Raw genomic sequence first — 26345 nt, forward strand, 5'->3', positions numbered from 1 at the left:
TATTAATTCAAAACCAACACAATGTTAGATATTTGTGCAGACACAAGTCTAAAGTATGAAGGGCCGTGTAGGCCAAAATTCAAACTCACCTCACACACACACTACTGAAAACATCTGGCCTTGCACACACACTACTGAAATCCTCTCACATTCACTACTGAACACCTCACACACACACTACTGAAAATTAAGCCTCACACACACACTACTGAAATCCTCTCACATTCACTACTGAACACCTCACACACACACTACTGAAAACATCTGGCCTTGCACACACACTACTGAAATCCTCTCACATTCACCAATGAACACCTCACATACACACTACTGAAAACATCTGGCCTTGCACACACACTACTGAAATCCTCTCACATTCACTACTGAACACCTCACACACACACACACACACACTACTGAAAATTAAGCCACAACACACACACACACACACACACACACACACACACACACACACACACACACACACACACACACACACACACACACACACACACACACACACACACACACACACACACACACACACACACACTACTGAAATCATCTCACGTTCACTACTGAACACCTCACACACACAATACTGAAAATTAACCTCACACACACACTCCTGAAAAACATTGTACTGAAAGGTTCTCAGTAGGGAATGTGCATGTGTTTCACCTATGTGTGTGTGAGGGGATTCTTGCTGTAACGGAAGTCATTCTAATGTAACGGATGTCATTCTAATGTAACGGAAGTCAGTGGTCTCTTTGCTAGCCCTGTTAGCTTCATTAGCTCCAGGCTGCTACTCCGAAGTGTTTGTTGTGTTGATGCCTGGTGGAGTATTCTTCATTGAAATATCGCACTTATTGTATGGCTCTGCGGTTCAAACAGACCGTCCATGAATGCAGTTTATTCGGTAAGTGAAATGCAAGCACTTTATTTCTTACTTGTCTTTTTATTCATCTAACAAGCGAGACGAAGCTACATCTGTGCTAACGATGCTATCCGTAGCATACAAGTTAAAACATAATGGAGAAGTGTAACACATTAAGAAGGATTATACTGTAAAACATAAGGCTTCTCGGTGAGGTTGATAAAATAAGGTCATGCTTGTACATTAGTTAGATTGCTAGTTAGGTAACTGTATGCATTGTTATTGTTAATTTAAAATAGCTATGCTCGACGATGCAGACAGCTAGCGTCACATTAGTGTTGAAGAGCAGAGTACTGTATGAGATTAACCTCACTATAAGATCTGTGTATCTGAAAAATATGAATCTCACATTTCCAGTTGGTTCCAGAAATAACGTTGACGTAGATATTGCAATATGGTTTGAAACTAGCTGGAAATAAGATCTGTGGTTGAGACACATTTAAGAGACGGGTCACGTTTTGTTCAGCCGGATAATATCCACATGTCTACCCTACTTTTATGATTTTCAAATCATAAATCTAGTTGCCAGAAGCAAAATGCTAACGTTATGCTTAAAGGAACTGCAGCTGCTTCAACGTCACGCCGATTTAAGATCCATATTCAAACATAGATTATAAATGGTACAAGTTGAAGCGTTTTTTTTGAACAGTTTGCAGGAACTTGCTTTCAAGCAGAACTTGAACATGTACATAAATAGCTGACGTTAATAATGCTAACTAGCGAGCTAGCTGTGTAGATCTGCTGCACTATTTACTACAGCCCGGCTGTCCGCAGCCGACTTTATTTTTAACAGTATTAAGTGAAAACCATTCAAAATATTTTATAGAATAAATCCGTTATCCAAATCCCATAAAAACACAAGACAACCAGCAATTAGACAATAACATGTGTCGTATTTTTGTCGGATGAATGCAAGCTGATATTGTCACTTTTTAAAAAACCTAAATAAGGGTTGTTCCCTCTTGTTTTCTCTTTGTTAGGATAATACTACAGAAAATGGGCTCCGCGGAAGGTGACACCCTTGCAAACCAAAAAAGAGAAATACAAGTATTTGTATTCCCCCCGGTCTGCACGTTTTACGTTGCTTAAGGTAAGTGAACATGAAACTATTCAGCATAACTTTCAATAATAATCTACGGTATTTATTGAGTTTTGGGATATTACTTGCATACAAATCTATACATGCCTTAATGTTTCTAAAACATACAATATGTGGTAAATTCAACAGTGGACCCAGCAAAGATTCACATTTTTGCACGATTTGTTATTGATTTGTTGCTGTTACTTAATTATACTTTTAATAAATTCAAGTCAAGCTTAGTTACATGTGATGGTAGCTATATGCTCTTACCTGTGTGCCTCCTCTGAAACCAGACTGTATTCAAACTCTTAAGTACCAGTTCTATTTACTTTAAACAATTAAAAAGACACAATCAACTACATTTATTGATATACCAATCTTTATTTTTGGGGCCCCTTCTTCTTTTAAATTAAACTTTCAGACATGAGATATTGAAATACAGTAATAGTTTTGTCTATTTAAAAAAGAATGAGCCATTCCTTACAGTTAACTTCATATTTCTTATTGTCTAAAGCATTTATGACACACATTTCCCCCTCATATTCACAGTGTGGATCAATTGAGACAGCGTGCAGAGACTTTGGGAGAAACCTCAGCGTGACGGATGTCCTGTCTGTGGGTTTGACTGGAGAAGGTGGAGAGGTCTTTCTCTGGGATGAGGACGTGGCCTGATGGAGGAGGACGTGGCCTGATGGAGGAGGACCAGGCCTGATGAAGAAACCCCCTAACTGCATCTGTGAGCCCATACTGGGCTCAGCTGCCACAAACAAATGATGGTCCTGTTTGACTTTGTGTTCACAATAAAAGTGTAGTTTCTTAGTGAATGTCCTGTATTGGTCTTTAATCTGAAATCAGCTTTTCATTTTCTTCTTGCCCCTCTGAGAAAACGGTGAGGCAGTTGTGTCCTTCAGGTATGTCCTTTCCTAACAGAAATGACAAGAAACATATGACATTATTGCAGAGCAAGTGTGTTATTTATGAAAGGTTTGTTTATTTAGCGGCTGTAGAAATAATGTATTTTTTAAATGTTAATGTGTTTTTTTAATTCATCACTTTGTACTACAAAGATAATCAGATTATGAATGAACAGTCTGCAGTTAATCAACATTAAAATATCTTATTAAATAATATTCAACTGCTCGGTTGTCTCACTGCAAGAACCACTTTTACCACGTCTTTTACAGACAATATGTAGAGACAAATGGTAGCAATTCTCACAATGTAAAATAATAATTGCCTTAAATACATTGAAATGTGAAAGCTGATTATAGTTGTTACTTTATCTATTTAAACCAGAACGTTTCTCGATTCCTTGTACCTTTGAGTCCATGCTGAAGTTCGCTGATGTTAGGAATAGGTCTGTCTCTCGTGGTCAGCATCCTCTGGTCTGTCTGCCGCATCACCTGGAAACTTTAAACAAACAGATATATATGTAAAGTAACAATGTGTTGGTCACAGACTTTTTTTACATGCAAATGTCATGTGATAATCTTTTTGTTATCCTTAAAGAAAGTGCTGGATATCAAAGCCCTTACTGTATCTTATCACTTGGATTGTGTATTATTGTATAGTTGTGGTCCTTTTTATTTTAGAATCGTTTTTCATGAGTCAATTTAAATATTTGTCCTATGCCATATTCACATTCATTTGTAACACACACGTAAGGGTAAAAGACAAACATCTTCAACACATGTAATGCAATGAATAAGCTTCATTGTCACAGAAGCACACATAATGTCATATCTAATATTTAAAGAAATAATTTCCTTGTCCCTAAAGCATTGACTGAGCTATTTTTCGTCCTCAAATGCAGGCATTAAGTTACATGTTCACGTTCTGCTGCCACAATAAGTCGGTGTAATGATAATACAATGCTAAGTAAGTATTGGTAATAATATTAATAAAAACAACAACGTTTGGGTTCGTTCGTTTAATATGATGAACGTTAACCAGTAAGCTTCAATAATCAACTCCAGCTCAACAAACCATATTGCACTATCTACGTTAACGTTATTTCTGGAACCAACTGGAAATGTGAGATTCATATTTTTCAGATACACAGATCTTATAGTGAGGTTAATCTCATACAGTACTCTGCTCTTCAACACTAATGTGACGCTAGCTGTCTGCATCGTCGAGCATAGCTATTTTAAATTAACAATAACAATGCATACAGTTACCTAAATAGCAAACTAACTAATGTACAAGCATGACCTTATTTTACCAACCTCACAGAGAAGCCTTATGTTTTACAGTATAAACCTTCTTAATGTGTTACACTTCTCCATTATGTTTTAACTTGTATGCTACGGATAGCATCGTTAGCACAGATGTAGCTTCGTCTCGCTTGTTAGCTGAATAAAAAGACAAGTAAGAAATAAAGTGCTTGAATTGTACTTACCGAATAAACTGCATTCATGGACGGTCTGTTTGAACCGCAGAGCCATACGATAAGTGCGATATTTCAATGAAGAATACTCCACCAGGCATCAACACAACAAACACTTCGGAGTAGCAGCCTGGAGCTAATGAAGCTAACGGGGCTAGCAAAGAGACCACTGACTTCCGTTACATTAGAATGACATCCGTTACATTAGAATGACTTCCGTTACAGCAAGAATCCCCTCACACACACATAGGTGAAACACATGCACATTCCCTACTGAGAACCTTTCAGTAAAATGTTTTTCAGGAGTGTGTGTGTGAGGTTAATTTGCAGTATTGTGTGTGTGAGGTGTTCAGTAGTGAATGTGAGAGGATTTCAGTAGTGTGTGTGAGGCTTAATTTTCAGTAGTGTGTGTGTGAGGTGTTCAGTAGTGAATGTGAGAGGATTTCAGTAGTGTGTGTGTGAGGCTTAATTTTCAGTAGTGTGTGTGTGAGGTGTTCAGTAGTGAATGTGAGAGGATTTCAGTAGTGTGTGTGCAAGGCCAGATGTTTTCAGTAGTGTATGTGTGAGGTGTTCAGTAGTGAATTTGAGAGGATTTCAGTAGTGTGTGTGTGAGGCTTAATTTTCAGTAGTGTGTGTGTGAGGTGTTCAGTAGTGAATGTGAGAGGATTTCAGTAGTGTGTGTGCAAGGCCAGATGTTTTCAGTAGTGTGTGCGTGAGGTGTTCAGTAGTGAATTTGAGAGGATTTCAGTAGTGTGTGTGTGAGGCTTAATTTTCAGTAGTGTATGTGTGAGGTGTTCAGTAGTGAATGTGAGAGGATTTCAGTAGTGTGTGTGCAAGGCCAGATGTTTTCAGTAGTGTGTGTGTGTGAGCCTAATTTTCAGTAGTGTGTGTGTGTGAGGTGTTCAGTAGTGAATGTGAGAGTATTTCAGTAGTGTGTGTGGAAGGCCAGATGTGTTCAGTAGTGTGTGTGTGAGGTGTTCAGTAGTGAACGTGAGAGTATTTCAGTAGTGTGTGTGCAAGGCCAGATGTTTTCAGTAGTGTGTGTGCGAGGTGAGTTTGAATTTTGGCCTACACGGCCCCTCATACTAAAGTGATTCATAACAGTTGAATGTGGTTCATTACATTGCATTTTATATATATATATTTTTGCATCTGTTATTTTGATTACATTGTAATAATACTTTCCATGTTGTGATAAAGATTTTAGCAACACCACAAAGCCCAACATTCATAGCATAACGTCTGCTTTGCATTGCATATATGCATCTCACATAAAAGTATACTTTTTAGGTAATGAAAGAGGAAAAATAAGAGGTTTACTCATGATTCGAGTCTACAGATAGAATTAAGAAAACTCCTCTTTCAGGCGTGATTCACTGAGGAGTCGCTGGCACGGAGAACACAGACAGAATTTATTCCGACCTAAAACCCAGCAACAAGCGCTCACTGAGGCCCTGTTCTAGGCACCCAGGAAACAGTGTGAAGCTTCAGCTAGGCCTGACTGAGGGAGCAGCTTGTTAGAGGGATCCCACACAGCTGAGCAGCCTTCTGTGGCCCCGGCCGGGTGCTGCAGGGTGGGGGGGGCGGGTGCTGTCCTTGTAACGGTGCTGCAGGTCCCCAGGCACCATCAGCACTGACCGACAGCCCCATACTGCCTCATGCTCGCTTATATTTGCATGCATATCCTATTTATATACTCTATTTTTAATGCAGCAGAATTCATGCTTATACTGTTTTTTTTGTCAACTGACCTGAACCTCCTTGAGCTTTTAAAAATGTATTTTAGTGTTCCTCAGTCAACTTTGTCCATTACATCAATGGCAACACATTTTCATCCTCATACATTTGCATTGAGATAAATGTGTTTACCGTACTTTTCGGACTATAAGCCGCGACTTTTCCCCCCATTTGTTTTGTACAGCTAACGGCCACTAGGGAACCTCCTAAATCTATGGATTTGACAGGTAAAATTAACCACCTTTAACGCTATGGGCTCTATGACCGGTCCGCGCCCGCCACCTTTAAGCGGCGGGCTCCAGCAGGAAAAGCTGGAGGCCGGAAAAGAGTGAGACAGGTAGCGCGCCAAAGTAAAAGTGGAACCGAGAGACAGAACGAGAGCAAGACAGACGGACAATTTAGCTGCTGCGGCTTATATGCAGGTGCGCTTTATAGTCCGAAAAGTACGGTACATTTGTTTACATATCCACATGAAAGGTGGTATTATTATTTGAGTAAATAATTGCTTTAAAGAGGAAATATTCTGCACCTTTTCAGGTTCATATTATGTAGTGTCTCTCCCGTGACATGTCTCCATGCTCTAATGTTCAAAAAGCTCTTTATTGTTCTCATACTGCCTGTGCTGCAGCACCTCTTTTCACCCTCTGTCTGAAACCAGAGCCCAGTCTGCTCTGATTGGTTAGCTGGCTGGCTCGATTGTGATTGGTCAATCGCTTGGAGATGTCCCGGACGTAAACAAAGGAGTCAAATGGAGGTGTTTCAGGCAGGGGGGGGTGGTTTTCTAAATTGTGCATAAACCCATTACCATTAGTTTAAATTTAGGGCAATGGACCTTAGACGAATAATCCATTTTCAAAATGGTTTTATTTTTCTATTAAAGGACTGTCGTGCAGCCTAGGGAAGACATTTTGCTGCGTCCCTCGAGGCACACAAACAAACCGTGACCTGCCAGTGGGATTGGATCACATTTGCCAAATGAAAGGCTTCACTCTGATTGTATCTCTGTGTTGGTGTTGACAGTCTTGTCTTGTCTGCTTCCTTCCTTCTCTAGCTGCAGCAAAATGAAACCATACAGGTAGAATACAACATAAGAGGAAAACGTTTTAGTTAGCATTGTTACTCTACGACGTCATTGCAGTCAAATTATGCACATTTCAAAAACAATTGACATTTGTGTCCTTTTGGAAGATAAAACGCTGACATGCAGATTTGAGGTTAAGTGGATGTTTGGAAATGTCTTTGTTTGCTAGGCTTCATTCAGTACCCCTCAGTGTGCTCACCCACGGTCTTCTGGGGGAGAACAAATACACTTCCATTACTTTATTAATGATGACTATGATACGTTCTGTTATTTTAAAGATTCATGACTAACTATTTTTGTACTTGCACTTAGTTCTTCCATAGAAAGGAAAGTGTGGATGAACTGTAATTAAGGGAACAGAGATTTCCCCTATACAGTCTTCTGGGAAGCATAGATTAAATATGTAATAAGTAAATATATTATGAACTCCATTTAAAGGCAGGACAATGTTTAACAGACTACCCCTTTTCTAAATGATCAGCAGGTCTTTGAACTCTCACATGCCCTGTACACATAATCTGGCAAAAAACGCCTGTGTGTCTCTGGGTTAGTTAATTGCCAGTTATGCTTTGTAATTAGTAAAACAAGCCACTCGACAGATGCATAAACAATTCATTACAAGCCTGAAAAGAAAGATAAACATTGTGTCTGTATCAGCTCTAGCAATCATTAAAAGTGTTAAATATTGAAAAGGATTCAAAGAAACTTGTATTTAGAGACGGAAGCCTTTACGTATGATGTCTTTAAATCTCTTCTCCAATGTTCAATCAAATCAAACTTGTTGCTGAATGTAGGTCAGAATAATTTGTTCCGTACCGAGCATAATTACATTAAACTTTTTAATTGGTTAATTAAAAGTGTGTATCATTTCTGCAGTCATTGTTTCCGTCTCTGAATTATAGTAATATGTTCTTTTCAGTGATTAAACAGACAGTGCGTCGTGCCTATGATGTCTCACCCAGACGACACTTCTGCTCTGCACGTTGTACAAAGGGCGGCAAGCTTGAGAAGCATTAAACAGACACATGACAGCAAGCATATCGTGCTACTCCTTACTAATTGCACATGTACGCCATGTTCGTGTTTGTGCAACACAACTCAAACATAATCCAACAGCATAATCTTCTGGAAATGGTTTCAACTCGAAGTTAGCACAATGTTACATCAACGACACACTAAAAGAACCACAGGGACAATTCAGGGAGATATTAGATCACGATTTCTTAACTAGCAATAAAACACAGCTGGGGTTTCTTTAGGTTTTATCTCTCTCACCCCATTAGACAAAACTTCATTTCTATACTATATTATATTATAATATAGGCCATAAGACTGTTAAACACCTGAACTTTTGAAAGAACATCCATAACATGCATCTGTTTGCAACTTATATATCAATATTCCAATTACTGTATATAGACTATTCTGCACGTTCTATTATATTATATTTAATTTGACCTATACTATTTTATCTGTTATTGTGTTGCACTGTTGGAGCAGCCTGTGACCTAAGATTTTCATTGTCATATCTTAACTAGCTATACACAAATGACAATAAAAGCCTTGTAACTTGAAACTGATATCATCGATGTATCATAAGAAATGTCCTGCTAACCTTGCTAGCTAACATCCCAAAAGCATGCCCTGTTTTGCTCCGGCAAGAGCACTTAGTCTCAGGGGGAATAGATTTCAGATGTGTGGTAGGAAGTATTTTCCTGCAGAACAACTCTTACTCAACGCACCGCCCCGTGACAGCCCCATGCCCTGGAGCAGATTGGGCGTGCATAGTGAGCGGGGGTTTCCCTTGCGTTCGCTCCTATAGGCCTATTGGATTTGCTTTTATATTGCTTCAGGCTCCATTTGGTGAATGACGAGGTATTCCACCTCCACTGGTCCTCTAATAGGGAAATTGATGAGTGGAAAGAATGGAGCGAAACAGCTGGTGAACAATAACCATGTGGTACATCGGGTAGTTTGTTATTATTGTTAGCCTAGAACTTGCTTGGGTAAAATGCTGCAAGACCAAAACAACCTTGAGCTTCGTCCGACTAAAACAGCATCCTGTATAATTCCTCGACAACCACAAATAATTACAGATTTGAGAACTTGCCACATTAGTTTTGCTCCGCTGTCCACTTCCTGTTTTGTTCTCTCACCCGTCTACCCACTTGATACTACAGATCAATACTTTAAGATCACTCACTGTGTTCACTGAAACGTAACCGAGTATCACACTGCTCTCCCTGTTGTTCAATGTCAGCTTTAGATTCAAGCGAAAACGGTTTCCTCCCGCAGCGTTGAGTTGGTGTGATTTCAGCAACCGTCGAACCTCCGGCCCTCTCACTGCCCCCGTGTCCTTCCCCAGGGAAGCAGTTGAACTTCTCAGCGAGCTCATTCATGCTGAATCGTTTCAGCAGTGTAGTGGCGCGACTGAACAGATAGACCCTGAGAATGTTCCATTTAAGGGAATTTATTGATTGAGTGGAGAACGTTGGATGGTTGAAATGGTATTCGGTGAATAGCCCTCCACTTGTCAGCGGCTAAAGGTTCCCTATACATTCCACTATAAGAGCTATGCTTCCCCTTTGGCACTTTCTGGAAAATATGTCGCTATTCCTTGTTGAAGAGCAGAAACCATGACATCCTTTCATATCTTTTATATATATATAATATATATATATTAACATATATCTGATCCATTTCTGAAGGTTTTGGCGTTAAATGTTTTTCCCTGATTAATTGCTGCATCAGTAGCATTTTATAACATGGCTTGTGTGGATTTTAATGTAAGAAAGAGATGATAACCATATTGCATTGTTTCTAATCATGGATTTATTTTTAGAAAAAACATTGAGCATGTCATTTTACAATAAAAAAAACAATACAACATCCTGTATATGATAAACATATAAATATATACCTTGAATAGTACACTTTACAATGGCTGCGTTGTCATACTACACAATGGACTGGATGTGAGCCATTCGGCAGAAGAGTGAGCACTGCAATAATGGTGAGGTTTTTTATCAAGAGGGTATGGTGGTATTGTACTTAACTATGGTACGGTTTACAGATGTAAGTCCATGTGTGCAATTATTCACATTCATACAGTATGAATTGTGGCGCAGTGGGGTGTTATGCCGATACAAATTGCTGTACTCGGTAGAGAGACAATTTGAAGGTATTATTTCAGATAAAGCAATAAAAATATTGGCAGGTAAAAAACTCCACTGCACTATTCTGCAGAAATTGCCAACAAAAGGGCCAACAGAACTGCTTTAAATAATACCTTCAGGTCTTTTTTAGTGGTGGAGGATACGCCGCAGTGTGTATCAGGGGGGTGGCTGGGTTAGAACAGGGCGCCCATTGAAATGAGGTTAATTGGCCACCACTGGTCCCCTCACTACATTTTGACCATGATAGGTAATTGGCCTGTTGATTTTAATGAAGAAAGTGCATGTTACTCGGCGCGAGAAGCCTTTACATGTAGAGGAGACGCTTTTAAATTGTAGTCCTACTGTATGTGCAGAGCAGCCGACCCCGGGCCACACCAACCGCTCTCTACTATATACTTTATTAGATTGATATTATTTATTTACTTTAGGAGTCAGTATTATACAAGTTCCATTGATTCAGGGTGAGCAATGCTGTGTATAAATATGGAGATTCTTATTTTCACAAGCCTCACATTATACATAATAGTCAGACATTAGTTTAAGCCGGAAAAACATTGAAAGGTTCGAGAAAGTTAACTTTTTTTCTTCCTATTCTGCTACAAAATACATGTCATAACGGGGTTACTGCGAGATTGATTTTCTATAAGAGTCTGAATGTTAGTATGGTTAAAAAGCACATTCCCATGACATGCGACTGTTTAAACTCAAGATGTGTTCAGGTTCACGGTTTGTGTGCCAGACTATACAGCAGCTCTCTCAAAAGCCCCTTTGGAAAACAGGCCTTTGTATGTTTCATCTGCCCTGTGTGTGCTAGCCTAATAGTCCCTGAGATATTCTGAGTGCTAAAGAAATTGATGTAAGAAAAGAAAGAAAAAGAAACATGAGTGGGTGATGCCTACCGGAAACATGGGAGATTTCAAAGATTAAAAAAACAAACGGATACAGAGGAATAAATGGCACAACCAAATCACTGCAAGTAGATTCAATCAGTTGTTGAGGCTGCTGGTCATCTACGCTTTCCCTTGTTTGGTAATTAGATCTTATTTATTTCTTAAGTTGTAGGCTCTGCATTATTTAAAATGTACATTTGCTGACTCCATGCCAGTCTTGTGGCTATGTTAACAGAAATGTTAGCGTTGGATATAATATATTTTGTGAGTTTTTAGGGAGGTGTGTGGCGCAATGGGTTGTGCGTTTGTGTTCGGCTCAGGGGGTCACAGGTTCAAACCCCACTGCAGTCAGCATGTCGTTGTGTCCCTGAGACACTTCACCCCAAATTTCTCCTGTGGGGATTGCCCACAGTATTGAGTATGTAAGTCGCTTTTGATAAAAGCGTCTAACATGTAATAATAATAATTGTACTAAAGTAGGGCCTGTTCCATGTGATGTCAGCTCGTTGAAATAAACTTGACCTTATGCTTTCCAGCGAGGCAACATCAGTGTCTATAGATATGGTAGGCCATACTGTATCTCTGTTTTATGTTTATGTATTCCTCACATATTATAACTATTCATCATCATCATCATCATCATCATCATCATCATCATCATCATCATCATCATCATCATCATCATCATCATCATCATCATCATCATCATCATCATCATCATCATCATCATCATCATCATCATCATCATCATCATCATCATCATCACCACCCATGTGGATATATCTGCTCCCACATAATGGTACAATTATGAGCCCAAGTTACTCTTAATGAGCGTCTCAATGGGAGTTGCTGCAAAAATAGTTCATCATGTGGCGAGGTTCTGAAGCTTAAAGCACCACATGCCTCCTTGTCTTTTTACATATAATCATACTAATGTGTTTGTCTGACTCAAAGCGAGCTGAGCTCAGGCACGTACTGTATATACAACTGCGACAGGTTCTGAGATTCATTCCACGCACCGCACTTGACCCCGGCAAATTGCAGTTCATCCTATGAAGAGGGTGTCAGTTTTTTTATGACCTTCCAGGATACAGCAATTCCCATGATAAACCCGTCTATCAGAAGGGTTTTCTCCCAGCCTGGAGCCTTCTCATACTTTGAGGATAAAACTTTGATTTATTTGCTGTGATGCACTCTCTGTTGCGACATTTACTTTTAGCAAAAAACCCTGGCTGTGGCAGTCCCTCGTGAGCAGGAGCCCCAATCGAGGCTGCAATTCCCTGCAGACTCAACCTCGTGTTTTATATCTCTCTGTGGCAGAGATGAAATCGGGCCAAACTTGCATATAATACTTCTGCTGCTAGTTAAGAAAGGCCTATACTGTAAATGAAAGAGAGCATGGTGTAACGTACCATTGTGAAGAACACTTCTGTGCAGCAATGCAGAACCAATGTTCAGGACAGGATGGAAGCTGGGAAGTCTTTAGTCAAACACTGTTATTTATTGAGAGAGTATACGGCCGGAGAGTTCACAAGGTATATTCACAACTTTCATTATGAGATCCCAAGCAAACTCTGAAGACAAAGGGGACAGGAACACATCTATACATTAGAAGAGGAGGGGCCTATATTCCCGCCTTTCCTTCTAATCAATACCAGGCATCGGAACAAAGCAACTCCTCATATGCCCAAACCCCTCACCCACAGGAAAGGCAAAAGACCTTTTGACCTGTGTCTTCCTGAGAAGTTACACAGGAACATGCAAGAAAGACTGAGAATCTCTAAATACACAGATCGGATTCAAATATTCTCTTACAACCATAACAAATATGTATTGCTTTTAGACAAATTAGCTTTTTGTATGGTTCAATGCAAACCCCAGAGCTTTTTCTTGATATAGTATTTAGAGGTAATTTGTATTTTTTGTATACATACGGATTGAATCAGAGTGGATCAGCCTCTTATGTAAACCGCACCAGTATCTGTATTTCCTTTTCTCTTTGATGAGGATGACTTTGTGAATGTCAAGAGCAGAAATCTCAACATTCAAAGTACACACACTGCATTCTCAATCAAACATGTCGTGAGTCTGATCAGATGTGTGATGTGTGGCTTGGAATATGGTTGGCTTTATTCACAACTAAGTAAATTGTAAGTCGGCTTACACTGACTTACAATTTGTTGTATGGAGGATGTGGCTCAGTGGGTATTGTGCTCGACTTTGAATCAGGGGATTGCAAGTTCGAGTCCCACTGCATGTCGTTGTGTGACACTTCACCCCAAATCGCTCCTGTGGGGATTGTCCACAGTACCGAATGTATGTAAGTCGCTTTGGATAAAAGTGTCTAAATGACATGTAATAATGTAATGTTGACGTTTCACCAAAAAGAATCATGCAAAAGCAACACTTTATACAAAGAGCACATCTATGGGATACAAAATATCTAAACAGTCACAGGTTTAAATTCCCTACATTTAGGATTTCAACATGCTCCTGTTTTCATTTTTCCCAATAAAAATAAATAAATAAAACTGGAAAAAAAAAATACACAAAAATATACATTTTAATAAATAAATAAAATTAAAGAACTAGGAAAAGCACTCATGCCTTTCTTGGAAATAAATCATTCAGAATGAAAAAGCTTTAAACCTGACCTAACGAAGAGCCTATAGTATCGAGGCATCCTTGAGAACGACAGTGTTGTTCCACTCTTTCGTGCAAATTGGTTGTAACAGATTACAGCTGCTGATTTTGTTTTTGATCACTTAATTGGATCACACAACGGTATAGCTTTTTTATGTTTTTTTAATGGGTTTTGGACAGCAGTGGAGTTCTCTGGCACGGAGGCATGAGCTGTAACAGTCTCTGGCTACAGAGACAGCACTTGTCTGTAGAGCAAATTCATTATTGGCTCTGCTCTCTTTAGGGAAATTGTTGTTAATAGTGAAAAGATAAAATAAATGCCACCATCATCCGTTGAATATAAATGATGTCTCCTGGAATAGGTTGTCTTAAACCACACTGCTGGTCACCGGCTGTAGTTTTTAGCCTTTATAAATGGTAACAATGAGCCAGGGGAGGTTCCCATTTTGTTTGTGTCCTGAGGTCTGTGAGGCGCACCATCTTTTGTTATAAAGTATTGAATGTGGTGTTGGTTTGTTGTTCGGTTGGTTTGTTTCTAACACAGACCTCTTCCTTTCGATCACCCCAGCCTCTGGCCTGCATGTGTTGTGTAGCTGTAATGTCTTAGCTTGATCCCAGGAAGCGCGGAGGGCTTAAGGGGCTCAACATCACTGACGTTTGTGAGGCCATGGACTGAACCAAAACATATGTGGGGGTGCTTACGAATCAGAAGGTGTTCCACCAGCTTTTGGAAATCCCTCTGTTTCCCTTTTTTTGCGTGGATGCTAAGACATGAGGTGGGGCGCCAGGATTGAGATGTTTCTCGGCTTAGGCATCGTGTTTCTGGACTCCATAGGCTGTAGCTGCCATCGTAATGCAATCTAAATTAGAACCGCTGCTAATAAACCCCTACCATATTTCCCTCTTCCCCATTTTAACTATTTGTCACATTTTCTAGTTCACTTCCATGTCTTTTATAATGACTGTAGAATAGTTATCCTTTTTTTTGTAGAATCATCTGTTGGTATCTCTCCAGCTCTTCATAACATATTCTTCTTTTATGTCTTAGGATGTTGGGAGGCTGAGCAGAATGGAGGCTGTATCTAAGCTGTGTGCCTAGCTAACCCATGGAGAACTGACAGGAACAGCGCTGGATGGAGGCCAAGACACTGGATGGCGACGACGAGGAAGCACACTGTTTTGTGGATCACTTGTGTTGTTGGTTCTCTTTCTCTGCCGATCCAAAGTAGATGCAAAGTGTTCTCCTCATTTGTTCACTCGGTCACGTGTCCCCCATGGAGAGATGGCAACACAAATCAAGATAGACAGTCAAGGCTAAAGAAACACATTCACTGCATGTGGGATTTGCAGTCTTGTATCTGCTAAGTTTTTTTGGTCGTTAACTAAGAAGTGTAAACACTAGATAACGTTATCTTCTCACAGCTCTGTTGGATTGTGTATGAATTCTAGACCACAGGGGAGCCAGTAGGTGTAGATAGTAACCACAATGGGCAGGTGTAGAGACGAGGCTTCCTGGTTACTGTTGTTAGCCGGGTTGATGCTAACAGCTAAAGCTTTGGAGTACGAGGGTGTTCCTGGGCAGTGGACCCGCTATGGCCAGTGGGATGCCAAGGCGACAGGTGAGCTGAGCTTTATCCTCAAAACCAACATCAGCAAAGCCCTGGTTCTCTATCTGGACGATGGCGGGAACTGCGACTTCCTGGAGCTTCTCATCGCAGACGGGAGGGTCCACATGCGCTTCACCATCCATTGTGCCGAGCCCGCCTCCCTGCACACCGAGACGAGAATCAACGACCTGCGCTGGCACAGAGTCCTCCTCTCCCGTAACCACAGAGAGACCCGGCTGGTGGTGGACAACGAGGAGAAAGTGGCTGAGGTGAAGTCCAAGAGAAACGAGATGGTGGTGGTCAGCGACCTGTACGTGGGGGGGATCTCCCCCGATGTACGTCTGTCCGCGCTGACGTCCAGCACGGTTAAGTACGAGCCGCCATTCCACGGCCTTATAGCCAATCTGAAACTAGGGGAGGCGCTACCGTTACTTCTGGATGGCCAAGCTGTCCATAGTGATTTGGAGTACATATGTGCCATACACTCTCCATGCAACAAAGGTGTGTGCTCCGTCAGCCAAGGAGAGGTCCTCTGTGACTGTATCAACACCAGCTACAGGGGAAGGTACTGCCATGAAGGTAAGAAGAATATCCTTATTTTTGTATTACATTTTAAGCATGAGTTTATTAGTATGTTGTGTTGTTTGATCTGGGGACAGACATGTAATGTGTGGTTGTTTATGAATATTAACCACCTTATTACATTATCTTGTGTTCTGTGTTTATTCAATTCAAGGCTTTTATTGTCATGTGTACATTAGCTACAGTGTAGTTATGACAATGAAAAGCTTAGGTCACAGGCTCCTCCAACAAAGCAACACAATATAACAGATAATAGTGCAAGTAAATAAAATAAAATATAATATAATATAAATAGTGCAGAATAGTCTACAAGTAATTGGAATATTGATATATATAAGTTGCAAACAGATTTTAAAAGCACGTTGTAGGTATACAGAAAATTGTGACAATTTCCTACTGCTTCCCTTCATGATTAGACCGTCAAAAGGCTTCTTTTGGACATGTACTTTTGCAACTGAAAACCTTTGGCCATAGCTTTCAAATGGTTAAATCCCTTATTAATATCACCTTCTAAGTATACTGTATGGTCTGAACACTCATTAGGCTCTGGAAAATAATCAATAAATCCCACTTTAAAGCAATCCAGGTCAAAGTGTACCGCAGCAGTACTTAAAGGCTGCTTGGATGTGCGAGTCTGGCTCTCAGCAATTATCTTCACAAGTCAAAGACGATAAAAGCTTCCTAATGTGTGAATGTTTTCAATTGAGATGCAACAGGCCACACAATGGGTGCAGTTTTTGTTTCTTTCTTAAAGGTCTACAAAAGGGTGAGGACAGTAAATTAGCATTTACAAATAATCTTTGGAACTTGCCTATACAGGAGTAAAATGGAAATGAGTGATTTGTCAAAGATGTTTTCCTCTTGGCCAAAACCTCGTATAATAATACACGTTTATCTCGGTAATTCTACAGTGTTTTCCCACAAGGGCAGAGGTCACAGGAGGTGCAAAAGGCAAAGGAAGAGCATCCTTGCATGATTTATAAAAATAGACAAGCAAACTGCATACCTTTTTTGTTGCATGTATTAGAGCACCGTATTACCTAACTCTACAACTAACTCCATCATTATATTAACCACAAATACAGTATTTAATCACAACCTACAATTAAGTATGTTAATTAAGTACAATAATTATCTTTCCGACTGTTGAAAGACATCAATCTGTGACTATCTGTGATTATATATCAGATAAAATACCACTTCTACTTGGTGGTCGAACAAAGGACCAACCTGTCGGGCTCTGGCTGATTCTCATGTCTGTCTTCATGCATGTCTTGGCATGGATGGAAGCAGCAAGGTTTAGCAAAGCATCATTAAACATGTCTGTTGTTTTGATTCCCCTGCAGCTGTCCAGAAAGAAGTAGAAGGTAAGACAATGTATTTCATAACGAGCATAATGATGAGCATCATTTGTTGTTCATGATGCTCTTATTTGCAAAGGCTATTACCTCAGTGTGTGAGAGTGTGTTGGCTTATTATCTGGTTGTTATTGTCGGTTTGGACTGCAGTTCTGACATCCAACAAATTAAGCTGAAAGGAGATATACTATCGCTGGTCACAAGGTCACAATGGGAAAAGCACTTAATGTGCTGAATGCTCATTGTGTATATAAACATTTGCTCAAGGTGACTGGAGAGGTCTCTACAGTACGTGGGTGTTCAATAGGGGGAGCATTCATATACTGCATCGCAAAAAAAATGACTGTACAGACATGCTTTGTTTTATTATTTATAGCCTCTGTATTTTTCCTTTCTCTGAAGAGCATATCTTCCTCACTGCTGTTTAATGTTAGGGTTTTCTAAATCATCATGCCATTATGATTTATGTTCAATATGTGGATTGAACATAAACATGATGGCGAGCTGTGACTAGTAACTGAGACGAATTGTAATAGGAATTGCACAATGATGAGGAATTTTCATTGGTGCGTTTTTTTTAAGAGGAACACGTCTTTTCCCGGGACAATACACACATCCCTCGTTATTCGCAGATTTTTACCGGACGTGATTAAACTTGGGTTGCTGATGAGGTGCACGTACTGAACCTGAGATGAAGATGGAAGGCGAGGAGGGACATTTGTTTAGTCGGCATCCGAAGGAAGCATCCATCTCCCCAGTAAGGACCGCTGGTTGTGGTGAAAGGGCAGCCAACAGGCTCAGGAGACCAGCCAGTGTGCACTGAACCTGCACATTATAAATCACTGACTGACTCAAAATGCACACCTGCTCTCCAAAATCCTGCATTTGGCGTGCGACAGCAAAATCGAGCAAAAATGTTATTGTCTTCATGCGTTGTGGCTTCGCAAAGTGCAGTAAAGTACAAAGTCACTCGGGTAGAATAGCTTTTATTTCAACAAACAAGACGATAAAACGGATGATATATTATTATTTTTTAAGAGGATACATGTTTTGGTATGGATTCTGCTTTTAAAGCAGCCCGTAACTAGGACGTAGTGACTGGGGTATATGGCTGTGCGCTTCAATAACAGTTAATAGGTTTCATCGCGGCACTATTTCCAAAAACAAGCATTAATCATTCTTAATAAGACCAATGATGGCGCCGGGCTGCTCACAGGAAAAAGGCAGGCGTTATTAAATGACATTCTGCAAAGAGAGCACATCACAATGTTTATTGGATTAAAGCTTGTCATGGAGACAATCCCCAACGCACGATGCATGAAAACAACAATGACAACAGCAAAATCACCAGATGCCTTATTTTCTAGCCTTCATTCAACTCCATGCGCAAGTCTTTGATGTCCTTGCAGCAACGGAAATAAACAAATCCATGCATTAGCTCCTCTCCCCAGGGGTGGCCAACATGGTAACCCATATGCTATATTTGGTTTTGGCGATGGGTTTTAAGTGGTCCGGGAATTATCTTTATTTATCTGGGGAACTGCTTTGAGGCAGATAAACCTTGGGAACAGCAGGTGAGTCTTTGGAGTTGTTCATCTACAGTATGCAGCACATGGGCTCCCGCTGATCTGTGCGGACAAAGGCCATGGCAGGGCTTGCTCTGTTGCCGAAAGAGTGCAGCATCCTCTGATGTTCTGTGTGCAAAAAAAAAAAAAACAGGTCTGTGAAAGAGAGATAAGGACAGCCACCTCAAATACAGAGGAAAGAAAAATATTTCCAATACGTAAGAAAAACCTTCCACTCGTGTCAACTGCTAACACATTGTCATTGTTTAGTTTTGCCTTCAAATGTTAATGTGTAAGCACACAGTGATGACTCACTACTACCGGCATGACAAAGAAGGTATAGAGATCTCGTTAAACGGGACACAGTTGTTCCTGGTGGGCTCGCATCTTTCAGCCGCAGTGACCTTGGTCTAATCCCTCATTACAGCAGGCGGTGTTATACTGTACTTTTCACAGAAAAACACATTTGGAAAATCCTAATCCTCGAGCAATGGCTCTTTCTTCTCAGACGCTCATTAATTAACGTCGTAATAATGACTGAGAGGTCCTTCAACATCTGCTTATGTTTGTTATTTTTTCTCTGCTATATTTTTTTAATACAAGTTAATTAAATTACAGGAAATGTATTTCCAAACGTTCATAATGTTACATTACAAAAACAAGATGCATTGAGCTTTTTAGGGGATATAAACTAGTGAAGAGAGAAAAGAGGGCAGAAGAAGGCTAGGAGGTTAAAATGTCAGCAACATATCAGGCGGAAACATATATCCAATAAATAATGTATAATGCGAAGGTTTCCTTTATCATAAATTAAACATCTGACTTGAATCGGGATCAATCCAGACCACGGTAAATAATAATAACATAATATATTAATATAACGAGTAAAAACTTTCTCAGCTGAATGCTAAATAAGTCAAAAGAAACGTATAACATTTAAAAGAAATGTAGCTTCCATCGCCGGGTTATACATTTCCGTCCGCCCTTAAACTTGCTTATACTCTCAGGGTTGTCTCTTATCTATAAATAACAAAATGCTAGATTACTGGTAGGGATGGCGGTTGATTTTCACACCGGCTTTCCCTTCCATCGGGGCTCTACAGGTCTAGCCGGTTATCTCTGCATTGCCGCACAGAGATTTAGATGGAGGGCTCAGTCAAGTAGGATGAGCATATTCAATGGTTGGCTGCCCATATGGAAGGGCATCGAGAGCACCACTCCCCATCCACTTTACTTCAACTCACAGCTCGACGGTTGAGTTTTCTAGCTGAGGCACTTCTTATGTGCTGCCCATCGTGGCCTGTTGGTTATCAGCACCAGACTCCTTACGTCAAAAAGCTCGGGTCAGTTTTCCTCGCCCTCGAACTGCTATCATAGCAGAAATCACATGAGTCATGATTAGATAGACTGGGCATGACTAAGCAATGGCCTGTGGCTTCGTGCCTGCTGCTTATTAGTTGATGAACAGGAAGTCTACCCCTCCACATCCCTGCATTGAAAAGGACAAAGAAATGGAATAAAGAATAGCAAATAGACAGATTCCTCCTGCTGTGTCAGAATGGGGTGTTGCTGGGAGAGTCTGTCACTTTTAATGAGCATCAAGCTCCCCTTTTAGCCCCTGGTTGCCATGTCATAATTCCACCGAGCAGAAAATACAGACACCATCTTAGTATGTCGTGTACGAATCACCTGAAAGGTATCGCTGCGTATGCCTTGATTGAACATGCGTTGGCTCGTCATATAGCATGCAGAGCCACAGTGGGGGGGTGCCAACAGCAGCTCGTTGTCTGCTGCGTAGACAGGGCTGTGGTTAAATCCTGCCTAAGCAGAGGCTCAGGCTTTTCAATGACACACTGTATCAAAAGCCTACGTGTTGGCAGGCAAGGACCCTCCCAGGGGTAATCATGTCCATTGCTCACCAAGAGCGGCAGCATGGACAGCCTTGCTCAGTGGAACATGCTAGAAAGGTATATCCCCACCTGCCCCGTCGCAAGATTTTACCTAATGACTGACTGGGACTTGAACTGTGAGTGAGTTGCTGATGCACTGAAGAGAGCTGTTTGCGTTGGCTGGCACGCAGGACTCAGGTACCCAGCACTCAGCAGAAGTGTTGCATTGTGCTATCCCCATCTCCTCTTTTGGCAATAGTAAAGGTATGCCTATAATTGCTGGCTGAGGTATTGAGAGATGTGGCTGTGCTTAGCAGACTGAGTGAGGGACTGCATGGTGGTGGTGGACACAGAACCTCAATCAAATTTGGCTTTATCGCCGCAGTGCGACCAGATGGACTTTTCTACACCGTCACCTGCAAAGGCTCAGCAATATCCGGTGATTGATAGGCTGCAGTGTAATTGCAGTTTGCTGTGTCCATAGATTTACTATAGCTTTTCTTTTTGTTCCCTGTATGAGCAATGAGCATTGCAATACAGTCCAAGGAAGTACTATGTTACATTTGGTTTGTGGTACCCTGTCTGTGTTAGTTTGTAAGAGTAGTAATTCCTGCATTTTACTACTTTTTTTATGATGTCATCAGATGATTTAATGGGCGTTATCAGTGGTTACAACTATAAGTCTAATGTGTCAGGCAACCCAAACTGCACCTACTGCTTTGCAAAAGTGAAACCTAACGTTTTGTAAGCAGCCAAAAACACTTGTCAACGAAAAATATTGAGACTTTGGGTAAAATATCCATGTTTCTATAATAAGTGAGGTTTAACGTCTAACACAAAGACTCTTTAGCGCCACATGGGACACCGGTCTCCTGGGTGAAAGTACATACATTCTCCTTTTACTACATCCCCTGACTTTGCCTTTCCTCCTCTTGTAATGACTAATATTGCGAGAGGTCTATGTCGCCTTCTGGTATTTCTTCTTTGGGTAATCGACCATGTGAATAGATGATCGACCCTTCTAGTGGGCACCTGCTGACCCACATATATGATGCCACTGATAACGCCAATTTAATCTGCGATGTGTCTCTTGTCTCGCTGGTTGCTTTATGATACTTTAAAATCAGTGAGGCTTTAATGCATTTTCAATTTGCAGCGCCATTCTCCAGTGAACTGGTTAAGTGTGGCAGATCATTAGCGGCTGACCCGTTACATGATGGTTGTTCTATCAGTGTGCCACCACCTAAACCTCCATTAGATGGTAAAGCCTGTGTGAAACACTGATGTTGGCTGAAGATTTATTGGATAAGGAACGGTGTCACATCTGCCCTTTTATAAAACGCTGCCATATGAATGTTAAATAGGATCAAATGGATTGGCAGACCACCATATCAGCGCGTAGAGATGAGCGACTACGCCTATTGAGCCCTGTTGGAGATCATAGAAGTTACCAAGTGTAATATTTAAACATCATTATAAAGTAGGATTGATCTGATACATCTCGAACACTGTCTGCATCAAGTAAACATACAGTATGTGTTCCATTTAGAAAAAAGCATCTGTGTGAGCAACTACCTGTAAGGGTTGCACCGATCAAGATGTTTTTTTCTCTCCTTGCCTTCCCTCTCCTCCCTTTTGAGATGTTTGTCTGTTTTTAGTTTATTTCCCCTTTATATTTTAGTTTGAACTTTGACATCCGTACCTGCCCCCAGGATGTCTGTCACAAACTGCAGTCCAACATTGTGACAATGCTTTTGTTCTCCCAAACCTCTTTATGAACTTCCTGTTTTCGTATCCTTTTTCTGTTCTTTCCCTCAAGGTCTGGCGCACATGATGTTAAACCGCCAAGGTATGGGGTCTATTGGTTTTGCTTTTCCTTCCCAGCCACCTGATCACAACATTCCCCTTCCCCTGAAATCATTTCAGTTAACTGTGCTGCACTAATATTTCCTCTCCTCTTTTTTCATATACTTGCTTATTGGTTTTTTGCTTCCTGTCATGTTTTACTCACTACTCACTCAATCTGTGTCCGTCAAACCCTTGTCCTGACCACTGACTGAGCTTCTGGAACATCATCTTTGACCTCTACAGTTTTTCGCCAAGGTAATCCATCTATGCTGCCCATAGCATCTCTTCGGTTTGGTTTCATGGTGTAAGAAACAGGTTTAAAAGAAATAAAGGAAAAAGGGTATTACATGCAAAAGGTCTCTCAGATGTGCACGAGAGCAGCGAATGACGCTTCCTGTTTAAATAAACACTCAAAAGATATATTTGTTTTGCCTTCTAGAAATAGTTGTATGCAGAATTTTCATCAAGTTAAAATATAGTACTCATTTCCAAATGTGCTTTAACTTATGATCATTGATCAGTGGGTTGCAAATAACATTCCCTTCAAATGATTTCTCCATCGCAGTTATGGTAATGTGTTTCATATTTACAAAAGCCCCGACTTAAAATGACTGATGGAAGAAAGTGTTTGAGCACAGTAGGTGGTTTCTGCCAGTAAAATATTAAGAGCCTGCAAGAGACACCTCTCTGATGTTCAATTTGGGTTCAAGAAGAAATAAAATATATCAATTGCAAACTCTCTTAACGGTTTTTAACTCAAGTACAGAATACATTCATTGATAATCGTTCGTAAGTACAACATTGGAAGAAAGACATGTATTCATTGCAACATTGGGAACAATTTCAGCATTGGAGAAAGTTGTCATTTTGAATGAATGATACGGGTGGCACAGACCTACGTGTTTTCTGCCACGTTTTGTGAGATTCAGACAAAAGTCACTATCCTGTCTCCATGGCAATCAGTGTTGTCTCTAATCATAGAGGCACTCACTGAGGGTATAATACACTGCTCGATGTTGCCTTTTCCTCATCAGCTAAATGATATGTAGATATGACATTTCTCCTTGATTGAATTTTGACAAAATACCCCTCGAAAAACGACTAAGCTTCGTTGTTTGGTTATCGTTAAATGCTCCTTTTATTAGGGACATTTTTACAGGATCGTAGAAGGAATTGATTCTGATTTCCTTCTTCAGACCAAATATCCATAGATACTATTATAAGTACCCTCCAGATTTAAGAGGAAATAGCTTTTATGTTTGAATAACATTGTTCCCACTCACAGTATTGAACAAGTGAAGAGTGTGAGGCCGTATCCTGGGTGTTCTCATATAGATGTGCTGGCGTAGGGCTGATAACGCTAATATTGACGTCTTTTATAGTAGATGAAAAGGCTTAAGAGAATACTTCCGTGTGATTACATCCGTTTTTTCACCCCACTATAGATGGTGGAGCTTGAGGCTATACTTGACTGTGACATTATCGATTCATGTCTGGATTCTTTGGTTCCCCGCTTTGGGACAAAGCTGTTCATGTACAGAAGCAGTAATCAGTCTTTACAAGGCCAAAAGATAATGTTCAATTGAAGCTACTGCTTTAATTGACAAGTATGCAGAGATAAGAATGTAGTTGGATTTACTGTATGCTAGTACTGCCTCAATGATGATGGCAATGTCTGCTGTAGTAGAGTAACAATGCTGTGTGAAATATGTAGCAACTCATGTAGAAAGTGAGTCCCAAAGGCCGAACACAGTGTGATCTTTCGTGAAATTAGAGCCAACATGTAATTGCTCCATTTCATGCATCAATAAGTTGGAGAAGTTGGTAATTGATTGTTGAGCAAAGATTCTTAGAAATAAGCCTGTGAGGCGAAGCACATCAACGATTAGTTACAATGTAAAGTGCATCTGACTTCATGGGATATACATGAAGCATCCATTTGTATTCAGCCATTTAATCCTTTGACAGACATGTATTATTAACTTCGACAACGTCCTAGCCTTAGCCTGCGGGCACACTCCAGGGAGAAGTTTGAATTAATTTGGCCACAAATAATTCAAAATGAAAAACACGCCGCAGATGCCCAGTTTTGAGAAGGAAGTAAAAGCTTTTCGCAGACTTGGGAAAGTGTTTCAGCCCCAGATCGCTTCTTCTAGTGTGTACACACCAGTGGCGAACCGTCAGGGCCTTCAAGGTATTCAGAGAATACCCTGGAACACTCAGATAAAACAAACACAAAATCGATTTAATTATATAAATCAAATGTATATAAAAGGAATAAATGAGAATCGTATCTGTGTTGTTGATCTGTAATATCACAGTGTTACGTTGATTTGTTAGTCCTTCTCGGACCATGCAGTACGCCGCGACGGGGGGTGTGTGTGTCTACAGAAGGTCCAGTTGTGACACGGTTTGCCACTGGTACACACAGATGTACTGAGGCACAGGTGTAGCTCAATGAACACCTCGAGGGCTTATGCACGTCCCTGCCTCCAGATCAATAGTGAACTGCTGCCCCTCTATCCCCACGCTCACTGCCTGACTTATGTTTGGGTGCAAACAGCCGTCAACTTTCACCTCCGCCCCTGAGCAGGAGATGAAGTCGGCAACTGCCATCTGCGCCCCGGGCTATTAGACCACTTTGAAATTAATCATGTGCAAAGCTTCATATTAATGAGCAATCCACATGTTGACATTTTCACGAGGTGCGGCCACTGCAGCACGGTGTAATTGCGGCGGAGAGTGGAACAGGTGGGCTAATGGGAAGAAGGAGCAGATCATTTCTTCCCACCTGATGGCAAGACCCTCTTCCTCTACAGTGTTTGATGTGAATCTTACTGTGACAGTAAGCAGCTAATGTGTAGCTCAGGGCAGTCCCTTTAAAGATGATCCTTCATGGTCATGGGCATGGGGGCAACGCTGGCTGCTATTAGCTATTTCAATGTCAACGTTTCACCCAGGATGTTGTAGCTCCCTTCATATTTTCTTGGATTGGCCGTGAGCAGCGCCCCGAGGACTGAGCAATATTCATTTCCTAAATTTAGGAAGGGGGTTGCCAGTAAGTAGGAGATTGGATGATGTATAGTAAGATGAAACCAGTGAGCGAAGGAGGGTTAGCAGAAAGCAGCTGGATCTGGCATTGAGAAGAGAAGATACACATGGTGTTGTTAGCATATTCTGCCGAGCCTTCTTGTTCTGTCTATACAGGCATGCGTTTACAAGGAGAGATATGTTGGCCCAAATGTCTTAAAGCAGCCAAGGTAGCAGGTTGACGCCTCTGCTCCCGCTCAGATGCCCAACGTGACTAGGCTGCTTCTCTTAGTACTGACTGCAGCCAGGGTCTCTGATGGCATTTCCTCTGAGTTCCAGCCAAAGTCTATCTGGTGTCAGAGCAAACACAGCACAGAGTATTGCTTTTTCCACAAGCTGGTAAACATTGTTGCTGCAGACAATGAGCCTCCTCTAAGGTAAGCAGGGAAGCAGAGATATGGCTCGCTGCCTTTTCTAACCCCCCCACACTAACACCCGTCTGCTCGTGACGTGTTCATTGTAAAAAGCTGGG

General features: G+C 40.9%; 1 protein-coding gene and 2 long non-coding RNA genes across 4 annotated transcripts in view; 2 read left to right on the forward strand and 1 right to left on the reverse strand.

The window, feature by feature from the left end:
• The window catches only part of LOC117459067 (neurexin-2-like), a 179115-nt gene that overhangs the window by 41309 nt on the left and 111461 nt on the right, over nt 1-26345 (forward strand). For both annotated transcript variants that reach the window (XM_071205482.1, XM_071205483.1), the window contains 3 exons: nt 14983-16120; nt 17470-17490; nt 22755-22784. In XM_071205482.1, the coding sequence (XP_071061583.1) occupies nt 15421-16120; nt 17470-17490; nt 22755-22784 (751 nt within the window). In that variant the 5' untranslated portion in view covers nt 14983-15420. The remainder of the gene's footprint in view (nt 1-14982; nt 16121-17469; nt 17491-22754; nt 22785-26345) is intronic.
• LOC139435098 (uncharacterized) lies at nt 856-2842 on the forward strand. The gene is made up of 3 exons (XR_011644374.1): nt 856-919; nt 1918-2027; nt 2568-2842. It is a non-coding gene; the product is annotated as an uncharacterized lncRNA (long non-coding RNA).
• On the reverse strand, nt 2652-4697 carry LOC117459069 (uncharacterized). Its single transcript, XR_004553482.2, has 3 exons — nt 4420-4697; nt 3337-3428; nt 2652-2941 (listed from the first exon to the last, which is right to left on the reverse strand). It is a non-coding gene; the product is annotated as an uncharacterized lncRNA (long non-coding RNA).

This window comes from Pseudochaenichthys georgianus, chromosome 14, assembly GCF_902827115.2.
Source record: "Pseudochaenichthys georgianus chromosome 14, fPseGeo1.2, whole genome shotgun sequence".
NCBI classification, from domain to species: Eukaryota; Metazoa; Chordata; class Actinopteri; order Perciformes; family Channichthyidae; genus Pseudochaenichthys; species Pseudochaenichthys georgianus.